Source organism: Halyomorpha halys, unplaced genomic scaffold (assembly GCF_000696795.3).
Source record: "Halyomorpha halys isolate HHAL.00 unplaced genomic scaffold, Hhal_1.1 Scaffold40.1, whole genome shotgun sequence".
Lineage (NCBI taxonomy): Eukaryota > Metazoa > Arthropoda > Insecta > Hemiptera > Pentatomidae > Halyomorpha > Halyomorpha halys.
This window is the reverse complement of record NW_027106400.1, coordinates 2,220,674-2,235,058: the sequence shown is the minus strand read 5'-3', so window position 1 is coordinate 2,235,058 and position 14,385 is coordinate 2,220,674. Positions and strand designations below refer to the sequence as shown.

The following is a 14,385-nucleotide window of genomic DNA, read 5'->3' as shown; positions in this document are numbered from 1 at the left end:
GTGGACCATTGATAAGAAGCTGATTGCATACCTCAACTTGTTAGTGTTGAGGTCTGCTATCAGCTTCCTGACGATGGGTGGACGATTGATAAGGAGCTGATAGTAGACCTCAACACTAAATGATATTTATTGTTTTTTTTTAAGCAGGTCACGTGTTTTCCCCCTGAATATGAAGCTATTGCTTAAAACATTTTCAAGGTCTCTTCGTCCTAATTGAACCATCGTAAAGTAGAATAAAATTATTTTCAAGATAAATAGTTTGGTTTACCTAAAAGTATTGTGAAAGGCTCAAGGGCGGACCAACAATCAGAAGTTTAACTTTTTTTTTTTTACTTCTCTTTCCCGCTAAAGATGAACATCTACATTTGATAGGTTCTAGTCTCATACAAATGAAGTAGAGAATTTTCCCAGGATTGGTCAACATTTGGTACCTAATTGGCCAAAAAGTTTGGTGTGGAATGGGGATTTTTTCCGTTGTAAATTCACTGTTTGAAGAGGTATTAGTACACCTCAAATTTTAACAAAAAGTTCATTTAAACTGGGGCCTGATTTCACAGAGAAAGACAGTTAATTTGTTTATATAAGTAATTTAGGGGTTTTGTGGAAGGGTGTACAATAACTGAAAGATACGTACATGACACAATTTTCACTTATGTCCCAAAGTTCTGTGTAGATTGGTGTGCGCTAACTGAAAGATACGCACATGACAACTTTCACTTACGTCCTGAAGTTGGGTGGTGTGTAGATTGGTATACGGTCCCATTGGATTAGGATGTTGTTATTTTCCTTTTTTCCACCTTTAGTTATTCATAAAATGCATTAATACTGTGCATTTATCTATTATTTATTATTACTAACAATGAGAACTGGTTATTTATTTTCAAATAAACAAAATTAAGTACTTTAGAACAGTGGTTCCAAAAAGTTTTCGCCGGGCACGTTTCTCGGGATAAAAAAAAACTTGCGGCACCTTTGTTGGGCAACAAAGATTTGTTGGGCATCCCAGAGTACCACAGCACCCACATTGGGAACCGTAGCTTTAAAGAAAGATTTTCTGAATATTCGGTATTTAAGCTCTGTTAGATATTTCATAATTATATTAATATATTAATTATATTTCATAATTAGGTATTTAAGACCTATCTGGTACTAAAGAGCACTTAATTATACATTGATCATTGATGCACCGAATTTAAACATTTCATTGAGAGTAAGACATATCTAGTACTAAAGAGCACTTAATTATACATTGATCATTGATGCACCGAGTTTAAACATTTCATTGAGAGTAAGACCTATCTAGTACTAAAGAGCACTTAATTAAATTATACATTGATCTTTGATTCACGGAGTTTAAATAAAATCGTTTGATCCGCTATTGAGAAAATAGAAAAAAATATGAAAACTTTCTATTGAAAAATTCTATTAAGTGGCACTTCCGGGTGTTCAATTTTAGTGAAAAAGTTGCTTTAACATCCCAAGCAGCCATATACATCTTCCCCCTTGGTAGATATGTAGTTTCTCTTTCAAGCGACTTTTGATTTTTGATCTAGGCTGTCCAAATAATCAGAGACCGTTTTGCGACACTTGGACTTTGGTGATCCCAAAACGTGTATTTATGTCAAAAACTGGAATTCAAAATGAGTTATAGTCGCAGTATTGCCCTTACTATATACTTCTTATATAGGTAAGTTGAAGAAAACATTATTCCAGTTTACTGATTTGCAACCTATGATGACCTAACTTGAATAGTTTTTCAGTTACTGTTTCCTATTCAACAACAAAAAAAATATATATACACTTACTGTTTTTCTTTGTGGTATTCGACCTTATAGTTCTTGTGAATTATTTTGTGGTTCCCTAATGCCTCTATAAAAAAAAAAAATTCACCTAGGTCAAGAATCCCAATTCTGCATCAAACTTTATGACAATTTAGGAGCCAAATTTAGACTTTTTTAAAAATGTATTTGCTCATTCCTGGTCATTTTTGACAAGTTTTCATTACGCGATACTACCACGAAATAAAAATCAACACCCCAGGCCGGATTCGAACCGATGTACAGGCAGCTAAAGGCCACAAACGACATGCCAAATTTAGATCAATCCCAATAGAAAATTCGACTTAATTTCCACAAAATTGAAGCTTATTGAACGCAGAAGATTTCTGAAAGTGGAATATCTTTAGCCCAACAGGACCCTGAGGAAAACATTTACAAATTTGATTTATAAAAATAACAAATACACTTTTGCTCTGTCTATAGACCTAGTTAAGCCAAACTGTTTTTCTTAAAGAGAATTTTCTTCTACTCCATGATGATGTTATTAGGATTTCATTACCTTGGATCGTTTTTAATTGATCGTTTCCTATTTGGAGAAAAACATGACTTTCTTGAAAAAAACAAGACAAAATATCAATTTTTTCCTTTTCTATAGAGAATTCCATAGCATAAATAAATTTTTTTGTTGAACTTGGGATCTACTATCACCTTTCTTATCTAAAGTCCGCCGGTCCTGATACACTCTGTAGCTTTGTTAGAAAATAGCTCAATTGAAGTGAACATCTGTTTATTATTATGTTTAGAATAAAAAAATTAACAGTCACACTGAGCTTTCAAATGGTTAGTGTTCGTAAACGGGCATTAGGAGAATCTTGTGTCCTATGTTAAGTTAAATAATGTGAAACTTAAGATAAATTTCGAACCGACCAGTTTTAATGAAGCTGGGTTTTAGGACATAAAATACATTTTACTAATTTCAAGCAATTGTTCTTGATATTTTTAAGTAAATTATTATGTTTTTTTTTTTAATTCTGTATGAAAACTTGATAATTAAAACTAAATATAACCTGCCCAGCTGCAGTCAACAATATAAATGAGTTATGATTTATATATTTTATTTGATCATAACACATGTCTTTGTCAATTGTCATATTTTTAGTTCAGTGCTATACATAAAATATGAATATAAAAGGTTTGAGTGGTTTCAATAAAAATCTCCCAAATTATAAATTGAAATTTAAAAATAATATACATTAATATATTATATCATCTTAGAAGAAAGAAAGGAGGTATATTGAAACTTTAATTGGATCAAAACTCGCCATTACACGAGGTGGACATTAAGTTAAATAATAAAATACCAAAGGTGGCAGATTTATAGCAGTTAAAACTTTATACTTTCGTGGTAGCTTGTAGTTTTACATACCTTGAATGTTGCTGTTGGTCTTGTGGAGTTGGGAGGAAACATTGTTCATGTATTTTAGAACGTTTTAGTATATTTTTGAGCCAATGGAACAATGTGTATGCTAGTAACATTACTACTAATATCAATATAGTGAGAAATAATAACAATGAATTAACATTTCCCTTATCTACGTTTCCGACGTGATTTGAATGAATCCAGATACAATAAGGAGCTAAATCAGATAATAAAGCACATATTTTATAAGGACCTATGGTCGGAAGACCTGGAATAATAACTATAGGAGAGGAACAATTACGCTTGGTCTGTTTGAAAAATTTTGAAACAACCGAGATGTGAAATGTGATGGAGCATGGGGTATTATGGGGCCATACTTGAGCTTGTATGGTCAGCGTTAGTGACGAAGTGATGTTAGCCTTTAGTGACGTTATCTGTGGTGCAATGTGCTCAACCAAAGTTATCACTTCACTACAGCCCAATATCAGTGCAGATTCGACATCCTCTTCCTCAACCATAACGACGCAGTATCTATATCTATGCCCTGAAATAAGTAAATTGTTATTACTTCAAGACAATTATGTATTAAATGATTGATTAAAACTGTAGGTTACCTTTCTGTAGATGATGGGTTTGCCACGATATTGGTAGCCTATGTGGATCTGCTAACGAGGTAGAATTGCAATGTAAGTCATTGTGCTCCAAGAGCACTTCGTGAGCACCTAACTCTTCATAAACGTATAGAGACTGACATTGATAAAACCCGATGGTCTGGATGTTCCACAATAGATACATCATCTTTCCATCGTAGTTGTATCCTTGTAAAATCACTCTGGAACCGGAAACGGGCATCGGGTGCTGACCAGTGTTGACCGGTAGCTCATCTTGTGACCCACACACTAGTTCATCAGGAGGGACTTGTTCAACTAAACCGTTCTCTAAAGATGGTGGGGTTGCGCAAATTGCAGTATTCTTATCCCTCCTGTCGAGTGTTGAATTACGCAACCATTCAGCAAATCGAGACAAATTGCAATCACAGTTCAGTGGATTTTCTGAAAAACGATTATCATAGGATAAACATTTATTCACCAGCAATTATTACAAAATTATAATTATTATGTACATTAACTTATAATTTGATATTTTAATTAATAACTACAGGACTAGTAGTAATAGTATGATTGCCTCTGTTAAAATATGTGTAATATTAAAACCATATTTGATAAAAAAAAACTAATAGAATTATCTTAGATTACAGAATTGATTATAAACAAATAAATCAGTTGTAGCTAAGACAATGTGTTGTCTCTGTTTATTGAAATAAATTAAAAGTTATTGGATGTGTATATCCGTGTCCATCCTGTAAATAATATTTTGTCATTTATTAAAGAAAAATGATCAATTTTTTACCAGCTAGTGTCAAGCTTTCCAATTTCGTTGCTGATTCTAATGCATCTTTAGTAATAATTGATATATCATTTTCATCCAGTCTCAATTCTTTCAAAGACGTTAATGGTGAAATAAAATCTGCTGTCAAAGCCCTTAAAAAGTTGTGTGAAACATCTAAACACTCCAGTTTTGTCAAATGGGCCAAGGACGATTCAGAAACAGCAACCATTCTGTTGTGTGCTAAATCTAAGGAGGTTAACATAAATAGACCACGGAAAGCATTGTCTTCAAGAACATCTATCATGTTATACTTCAAAGACAGGGACGTCAATGATTCTAGACCGTTCAGAGCTTCCCTTGCAACGCTGCTGATTTGGTTATGAGCGAGATTCAGCTCCATTAGATAGGGAAGCCTAGGGAACGATGAGAAGTTTAATGGTCCCATTAGTGCGTTACTACTGAGGTCTAACTTTTCTAAATGGAGTAATCCACGTAATTTCATGATGTTACTGCTTGCCAATCCATTTGACTGTAGTCGCAATATTCTTAGTCTCGGGAGGTGGATAAATGTTGACGAACTTACGTTTTCTAAATGATTCCCGCTAAGGTCTAAATATTCCAATGATGTTAGGCCCTGTAACATATAATAAATAGTCAATTAAATTGCATAAAAATTAACTATATGATTTTAATATTTGAACACTTATATATAAAATATAGCGACAGAATATTGCGAGCAATGTTTAAAAATACATGTTTATGAAACAATGATATGAGTATCGGTAGTGGGGATGGGACAAGTGCAATTTCAACGGGACAAAACCTTTGTTTTTCTTTTCAAATATTTCAATGCCTCAGCTAACAAGGCATGGAGAGAAGAAATAATGAAAGCATAAGTAGAAAGATAACCAAATCAAATGTTGGAGAAAATGTTTTTTTCTACAATTCCGAAAAAAAATTATTTTTTTTTCATAAATGTAAACAGGCTATTAGTAGGAGGAATGTGCAATAATTTAATAAAGGATCACTTGCCTTCTGACTTTCATAGAGTGCGCTTCTATTTTTGTTGATTCTATTTTTCTGGGAGTTTTTTTTATATAATTAATGCAATCTCCAACACTTTTCTGATGATAAAACGGATGTAGACCAACATACGGACGAATCCAATTCGAAGAAAATAAATCTGAAAGCTACCGATTAACTAAACCCATGTCAACAGGTAAAAATGGAAAAATGCTACTAGGAAATTACTTCTGTAAAAGTAAGAAATAGATTTACTCAACTATTTGAACCTGACCTTTCATCAGAAAAGCATACAACAGTAACAGCAGTACTAGCAATTACAACAATAATAACTCGAATGTTAAACCCAATCCCATAAAAATGCCATCCATATTCTTACACAATGCTACTAATTATATACGTCAATTAAACGACTTAAATGCATTAGGAATCGGACCATTTACAATGCAATTAACCGGTAGAAACACAAAAACTTTGCAATCGACTAAAGACAATTTCTAAATATTACAGTGAAAAAAAATAGAAAATTTCACCTTTTCCACAGATATAAATCAATATTTGCACATAATTATCAGGAATGTACCCTACAGTATAACGTAAAGTATATAATTAGATTCAAACCAATTATAAAAAGTAATCAAAAGGCTAAAGATTTATTCTATCTAAGATATTTTAAATTTGATAATTTATTTTTTGCAATAATTACATTAGAATAGTGATATCCTAATATGTAAAAACTGCCAGAGATATGGTGACCCAAAAAGCTATTTTTATTTAGAATTACGTTGCGTTAAGTGCTAGAGGTGAAGCCTTAATAATTAAGAATATTATTAATTCCTTTGAAAAGATTATTTCTAACATATTTAATACTGAGGTTATTTCGATTTGTTTACTCGTCTTCTTTCCACGGCATTTTTAAACTAAAAAAAAAATTGCTTTAAAGAGAAATTTTAAAACTTTTACCACTAGCTGAATATGCATTAGTTTTAGGTGACATAAGCAGTAAAAATATTTACAGGGCCGTAAATCAAATTCTAGCAGAAATAAATTGTTAGATATTTGTTCAAGGCAAAATGTACGAATTCCAACAAAAAATGGATCAACTTTCTACACACCAGGTTTTAAACCAGTCATTATTGATATCGTATAACAAAAAATTGTAGACTTCGACTGCTATCCTTATTCCTGCTAGATTTAAAAAATGATCTGGCCATTAAAGCACAAACAATTTAAAACAGCTCGAAAAATTTCACCACCTGATACGCGGTGTAAAGTAATAGTCTCACTTTTTAGGAACCTACTCCTTCCCTCCTCCCAATGGCCAGATCTTTTTGTTAAACCTACAAGGAAGTCCAGAAGTATTGCAAAATTAGCCATAACATCCCACCTGATCTGCTGTGGTGAATTTCTTCAGTTCAATTACATCGCAGGCAGGGTTAACAACCACCATCGATGCTCAAGGCCTCCTCTCGCCACTGCCTAACGTGATGACCATTGACGTAGTACCAAAACCTGTGACCATATTCTTTTGACAACATAGCTCCTGAATTGCCAAGATGTCAGAACTTCGGGCGAGCGTTCTCAATTAGTCCACTACCACTCGTCCCCGGCCCATATTGACCTTTAGGATATGCAGCCTACGCATACCGAGTCTTCTATGCCTGATTGTCCATCATCTCCAAATATACCAGACATTCCCTACTACCCGCACAATGTCGGAGATCTTTCGCCTTTGGCCTTACAGTTTCTGCAGCACGATGCACCAATATTCTTTTCCGGTCACTCCTTGACTTTGTGTTCTATTCCCAGTCACCACCTGCACGACATGTCCTTCGAGCAGGCTTTGTCTTGGCATCGAAGGCAGAGTAAAGAGTTGAGGTAATCGCGGATAGTCAAGCTCCACCATTCTCCACTGACGCCCTTCGCCGATAACGTCATTAGTGCGAGCCTCATCGCTTGGTTCACCTGTAACACCCATGTATTCGTGAGCCCATCCCTGTCAGGAGTGGAGAAGCTGGGTCTAAACCACTCCCTCCTGTCTTTCTTATCTTTCGGTGCGTCTATAAGGATCTTACCCCAATAGACAATTAGGTGCCCCTCCAGCTCCAGGTAAGGTCTGCGTGCCATTGTGAGCCTCGCCTTGATTATCCTTAAGTTTTCCTGAGCTTATGGGTTTTTGAGCCGGGTCAGAGTGACTCCAGTACTTTTCCAAAAATGGCTAATAAATTTATGCCTCTATAGCTGCTGACTTATTTAGGAATTTTATCAGGCTTGTTATTTACTAAGAATTCAGCTTTTTCCCACGTATAGGAAAAATATTCAGACAACTATTAAAAATTGACGAAATGAAAACGACAGCTCTCCTGGGTAACTTTTAATAACTATGACTGGTATAAAATCAGGATCAGAACTTTATTTTAAGCCTTTTAATCAGTTCTTGGATTTCTATTGAGGACATGAATGTAGGTAATTGTTCTACTGTTGCGAGAGGGAGATTTAAATACCCCTTGATGTCATTTTCTAAATGCAGACTTCTTTCGTATTCTGTATTTAACGTGTACTGAAATAAATCAGCAAACACTTCAGCTTTGTCAGCATCACTCGTGATAAATTCACTGTTGCCTACAAAACTTGAAATTTTGAAAAAGCATCGACTGCTAAACGTACACAATTCAAGGTAATGAGATAATAAATTTGAAAAATAATTTTCAAAGCAAATATAAAGAAATTCAACGAATCTACCTCACATAGTATACATAAAGGACCAATCTTTCCTGTTGAGAGGAAAAACATTCCCTAGGGGTGGCCTAAAATCAATTCAATAAAAAATTAAATTAAAAAAAAAATGAATTTTGTCACCGGGATCACCAGTACAGAGGGATTTTCTTCGTTACTTTGTGTCTCTCAGTTGGGAAATTAATTAATACTGGGATATGATCCAAATTCAGAGCTGTGATCCAATGGGATAAAACAGGAAGCCTACAATTTTTTGTTAATACGATATCAAGAATGACTGGTTTAAAACCTGGTGTGTAGAAAGTTGATCCATTTTTTGTTGGAATTCGTACATTTTGCCTTGAACAAATATCTAACAAATTATTTATGCTAGAATTTGATTTACGGCCCTGTAAATATTTTTACTGCTTATGTCACCTAAAACTAATGCATATTCAGCTAGTGATAAAAGTTTTAAAATTTCTCTTTAAAGCAATTTTTTTTTTAGTTTAAAAATGCCGTGGAAAGAAGACGAGTGTAAACAAATCGAAATAACCTCAGTGTTAAATATGTTAGAAATAATCTTTGCAAAGGAATTAATAATATTCTTAATTATTAAGGCTACACCTCTAGTATCATTCGAACAATCTCTATCTCTTCTCTATCTGTAATATTTTGTATCCAGGGATTTTAATTTTTGTGTTTTGGGATAAATGTGCCTCATTTATGTAGGCAATGTCGATAAAATTTAATCAAGAAGAATGAATCATAAATTCATTCCTTTGTGAGGATATACCAAGAGCATTCCAGGTTAAAATTTTTAGTTTTTTTAATTTTGTAGCCATATATAAAAACAATATTAGAAGAGGATTATCAAATAATCAGGTTGCATTTTGCATACCACGATAGATAATGTAGGTGGCATCGCAGTGGCGGCGTCTTCAGGGTCTTCCGGTGTCCCGGTAAGAGGGGGTCAAAAATGAGACCCCCAACCCCGACTTTATACAAATTCAAAAAAGAATCGAAAATATCGGATACTTAAATCCGACATACTGCCCACCTAAATTAGGCTCAGCCGGACTTACTAATTGAAAAATGCAAAGAACTAGAGAAACAAAGAGACGAGGAAAGCGCTGTCTGCCATAAAAGAAATAACCCTAAAGAGGCTTCATAGCACTTTGAAAACGGTAATAATAAAAATATTAACTTTTAAAACGCAACGATTAACGACGCATAACATGCACAATATACAACATGAATTGCGAAAATGAAATGAACGCGTAACGTAACATGTAATATAAATACACTTGTAATATGACATAAATTAACATAATATGTAACACTATATTTGTTTATGGAGATTGTGAATATGTGCATATGTATATTCACAATCTCGAGAAATCGTTCTTGGACGACGGTGGGTAACGTTTAACGGTTGGTAGTCCATGACGAGAGGAGATTATGAAAAGCAAAAAAATCTTTTGTCTCTCAAGGAGGGTCAATACCTCCGCCCACCCTGAAAAGCCCAGGCTATCGACAGAAGCCTCAGTTAATGTTAGATGCTGAAAGCACCGTAAAAACAAAACGAGGACTTGACGCTTTTGTGAGGATGGGAGGTGTGAAGATGGATCGAACAGATTGGTTTTCCGCTAGCGACGGCATCGGCGCCTACATTTAACGCTCTGACTCGCAGCGTTAGCATCTTCCCGTATGAGGAGCGAGATGCCGGTGAACGAAGTGCTTTCGGAGTATATCCCCATTACGACCCTGTCAAGCACCGTTGGAAGAAGATAAGGCGATCATCCCCGAAGACCTTGGTGGGAGCATCAGTAACTAGGCAGGGGTATAGATCAACTCCGGATGCCGAAGGAAGGGTCGGCCAAAACCTGATGCGATAAATCGGTAACTACTCTTGAAATTTCTCCATCAAAGAGTTGCATTTGGCCGCCAATCCTCGTCGCGAGTTCGGCTGTAACTAATGTGTACTGGCTGCCAGAATCGAGTAGTAGCCGTGCGGGCGCGTAACGCTTGGACCCGTTCAATACGGCGCAGCCAGGGTCCATAACTGCCTCCGAACGACAATCGCGAGGCCCGGACGTAACACAGATATGACCCACAAAATCCGCGGACTTTGGCGAATTGACGGCGGCGGGGGAACACGATCGGCTTTCCACATGCAGCACGCTATGATGCCTGGCGCGACGAAACATAAATGTGAACTCCGAAGGGCACTCCGAGGTCCGATGACCCGCCCTCAGGTAGTTGACCCGCCACATACCGGATGACTTGATAAAATCGTTAAGCTCCTGAGGGATCAAGGCCAGAAATTCGAAGCTTCACCCCAAGAGATGCCGCCCATCACAACGGGGACAAGGTTCCTTGCCGAGAGAGACAGATTTCCCGCGCGAAAAAGTGGCGGGTGACTGGCGACGCCTTGACCTACCTGACTTCGCAAGAGATGTGCGCCTAGGTGGCGACCCGGATAGGTCCGGGGAGACACGGACCCTTGTACCGCCCTTGCTGGCAAGCAGGGAGACTCTCCCCTTTACGCTATCAGCGGGCTTATCGCGTGGAGCGTCTGAATGAGGAGTCCATATTAACTTCGTGAGACTGCTTGCATGCACGCCATTAGTCTCTGTCTTACGAACAATATCACCTCATCGACGGTGGGGAAGTCGCTGTATGTACAAGCTCGAAGTGCCGTCTCATCCTCTAGAGCCAAAGCTCGAAACGATTCGTCGCCCTCCCCCACCTCAGCCAAATATGATGCGTATTTCACGCGTTCACCGTCAAGCGGAGGGCATTTTTGATTCAAGACCCTTTGCAGGCATCTTGAAGCGAGATCGCGGATTATTATACTTACGCACTAGCGCGTCCCAAGCAGCTGATAGGAGCTGGCATTGAAAGAGAATCTGGGTAGCAGCGACGTGGGTTCACCACTAAGGGCACTCTTGTTCACGGGAGGTAAGTGCGTGTTGTCGTGAATAAGTGAAGCAAGCGTGACCCGAAATCGCGTTCAGGAGGATACCACACCGTCGAACTTAGAGATGTGAATGTTGGTCACTTGGGACGGGTTCGTTGGAGCTGAAAAACCCGGTTTGGCCCCCTGAGCAGTGGAATCGCGCTGAGCCTTGATCTTACGGTACCGTACCTCGGCTTGTCGCATATCATTCCGGATCGGATCGTAACCGGTTTCCCAATCGGGTTGCATCGCAGAAGCTCCCTGAGATACGTATACGGAATCCAGCTCATCCCAAATTGACTTTTATTCGGCCCAAAGGGTCTTGCGCTCGTCATAATCGACTTCAAAATTAATGAACGCGTCATCGTCCGTGGTGGTGAGTGAGCTTAATTTGAGGAGACCCCGCTTTACGCGTCGTAGTTTTCACCCCAGAGTGCATGTCGACATCCGATTGATCATTTGAACCCATTTTTAAAAAAATTAAAACGATTGAAAATCGTAAAATTGAGGCCATAGTACTTTTAATTTTCAATTAATCTACGCTATAACTACCATATAAACAAACTATTTATCTTTACGTTTATATGGTAATGATAGTGAAATTTAATTGAAAATTAAAAGTTTTAAAAATTAAAGAATTTTAAAAAAATTGGGGTGAGTTTGGCTTATAATTACTGACCTGGGCAGAATAGCCTGCAAAACAATTTGTAGATATTGATGTGAGGTGAGAATTTATATTTGAAGATTGTCCTTGAGGATGGCCGAAACGTTGGACTATATGGACCATGTAATAAAAAAACAGTGTCAGTGTAATAATAAATGATACTGCTCACATGAGAACTAAAATATAGCTGAGTTGTCGCTTATTTATAAAATTTTATGAGAACAGTGTTACGTTCCTTAATACTAACAGCAGCCATAGACTCATACTAGAGATAACAGCCCAGGTTTTGGTCAGTTGGCCACTAGCTGGCTTTGAAGATAGACCACTCTGTCCTTTAATTACGTATATTAATACGCAAGCTAAAATTATACTATTAATTTTTTATATTATTATTATAATTATACTACTATTTTTAACCTCTTTTGTTATTTTATTTTCTTATCTCTACTCACCATTATGGTATGAGATACTTCCATATGGTTATGTCCAGTAAAAACAGCACCAAAAGATCTCGAAGTCTGGGCAATAAACCCAGAAACTCTCCAGCTAATCAAAAACCAAGAAAATCTCTGAGAAACCCACCACCTGTGACACCATGTAGTTCAATTGATGAAATGAACTCCCAACCTGGCCCTTCTAATCCAAGCACAACCGAGGAATCGCCATTTTTCACGCCAAATTCATACGATGTATTAGGAAATTTACCAGTAGATAACATGGAAGCGAACCAGACCCCCAGAGAACCCCAGCCACTGCCAATATTTATCAAAAACATCAAAAATTTTCATATTTTTTGCCAACAAATTAATAAAGTAGTTAACCCAGGTACATATGTTTGTCAAAGTCGCATCAATGATACGAAATCAATACCAGATACCGCAGACTGTATGTGTCTGCGGTATCTGGTAATAATTTATTGTATCTGTATGTTAATTATTGGTATCTGGAGAATAATAAAATATTTATCTGAAACAAAAGCTGACTACCACACATATCAGCTACGTCAGGAGAGGGCGTTCAGAGTAGTCATCAGACAAATACACCCCTCAACACCACCGGAAGCTATCAAAGAAGAACTTACGGCCATGGGGTACGTAGTACGACAGGTAGTTAACGTACTAAAAGATAACAAAGATCCACATAGTGCATCAAACAAAATAGCGTTGCCCTTGTTCTTCGTTGACCACGAGCGAACACCTGGAATGAAGAAATTTATAACTGTTTATATTACACCAGAGTAGTAGTTGAAAAACCCTACCCTAAAAGAACAGTAGTGCAATGCCACAACTGCCAAGAGTATGGCCATACTAAACATTATTGCCATCACTTACCTAGGTGCGCAAGTGTGGTCAACAACACAAATCCGTAGAATACAGCAAGCCTAGGCAAGCACTTGTCGTGTGTACACTATGCCATAAAGAAGGGCTTTCGGCCAATTATAAGGGGTGCGAGACGTATAAAAACCTAGCATCCAGAAAACAGGCAGTTTGTCAAACCAGGAGTGTCCTTCGCTCAAATGACTGGAGTATCAGAACAGGTAACTCAGGCCCTGCCACAATCGGAACCTACACCCCATTATCCTCAACCTCAATCCCAACATTCTCATGCCTCTGTTCCTCAAACCTCATCCACTTCCCAAAGGCCTGATCATCAGATACCTTGTATCCCCCTCCTCCTTACGCTACTGATCTCACAAACCTCCTCACCTCCTTCCTATCTGAATTTAGATCCCTTATCTCTCCACTCATCTCCTTACTTACAAATCTAGTATCTAATCTTATTCCTCCGCCAAGAAACCCTTAAATGGCACCATTTAAGTCTCTTTCTATTCTCCTTTGGAATGCGAATGGTGTTTGAAACCACGTTAACGAACTAATGGCCTTATTACATGACAAAAATATTGACGTAGCTCTAATAACTGAAACTCGACTCACCACCAGACAACTAATGAACCCTAATACCTCAGTACTAAATTTATCGAACGGACCATCCTGACGGAACAGCACATGGTGGCACTGCTGTCATTATCCAACGATCCCTTTCACATCACTTAGTCCTTCTACAAGCCCAAAATTTCCTACAAACCACAGCCGTATCGATCTCTATTCCTCATAACAAAAGTTGCGGGTTATTCCCAACCGAGAATTCACACTTCCCAACCACAATTCAATTCCTTCTTTGATTTCCTCGGACACCACTTCCTGCTAGGTGAAGACCTCAACGCAAAAAATCAACAATGGGGAGCTAGAACCACATATTCCCGTGAACGATCACTCCTGTATGCAATCAATTCCCTTCGATGCAACATTCTTTGTCCCAATTCTCCTACATACTGGCCAACCGATCCTAACCGTAACTCTGATCTCCTGGACTTCATTATACACAAAGGCTTAGGCCCTCTAAATACACATTTTCCCTTTCACACCTCGATAAC

The 14,385-nt window shown here is 37.4% G+C and overlaps 1 protein-coding gene across 1 annotated transcript; it reads right to left on the bottom strand.

Moving 5' to 3' along the window:
• Positions 1-6: 6 nt before the first annotated feature.
• LOC106687958 (leucine-rich repeats and immunoglobulin-like domains protein 2) lies at positions 7-5,614 on the bottom strand. Its single transcript, XM_014432162.2, has 3 exons — positions 4,609-5,614; positions 3,813-4,250; positions 7-3,742 (listed from the first exon to the last, which is right to left on the bottom strand). The coding sequence occupies exons 1-3, from the start codon at positions 5,228-5,230 to the stop codon at positions 3,171-3,173; spliced, it is 1,632 nt and encodes a 543-aa protein (XP_014287648.1). The 5' UTR covers positions 5,231-5,614; the 3' UTR covers positions 7-3,170.
• Between the last annotated feature and the right edge of the window lie 8,771 nt (positions 5,615-14,385).

Excerpts from the sequence above, each read along its gene's own strand:
- LOC106687958 (XM_014432162.2), bottom strand. The coding sequence starts at position 5,230 with ATGTTACAGGGCCTAACATCATTGGAATATTTAGACCTTAGCGGGAAT. Across the intron at positions 4,251-4,608 it reads GGAAAGCTTGACACTAGCTG|AAAATCCACTGAACTGTGAT; the intron begins GTAAAAAATTGA and ends ATCGTTTTTCAG. Across the intron at positions 3,743-3,812 it reads AACCCATCATCTACAGAAAG|GGCATAGATATAGATACTGC; the intron begins GTAACCTACAGT and ends TACTTATTTCAG.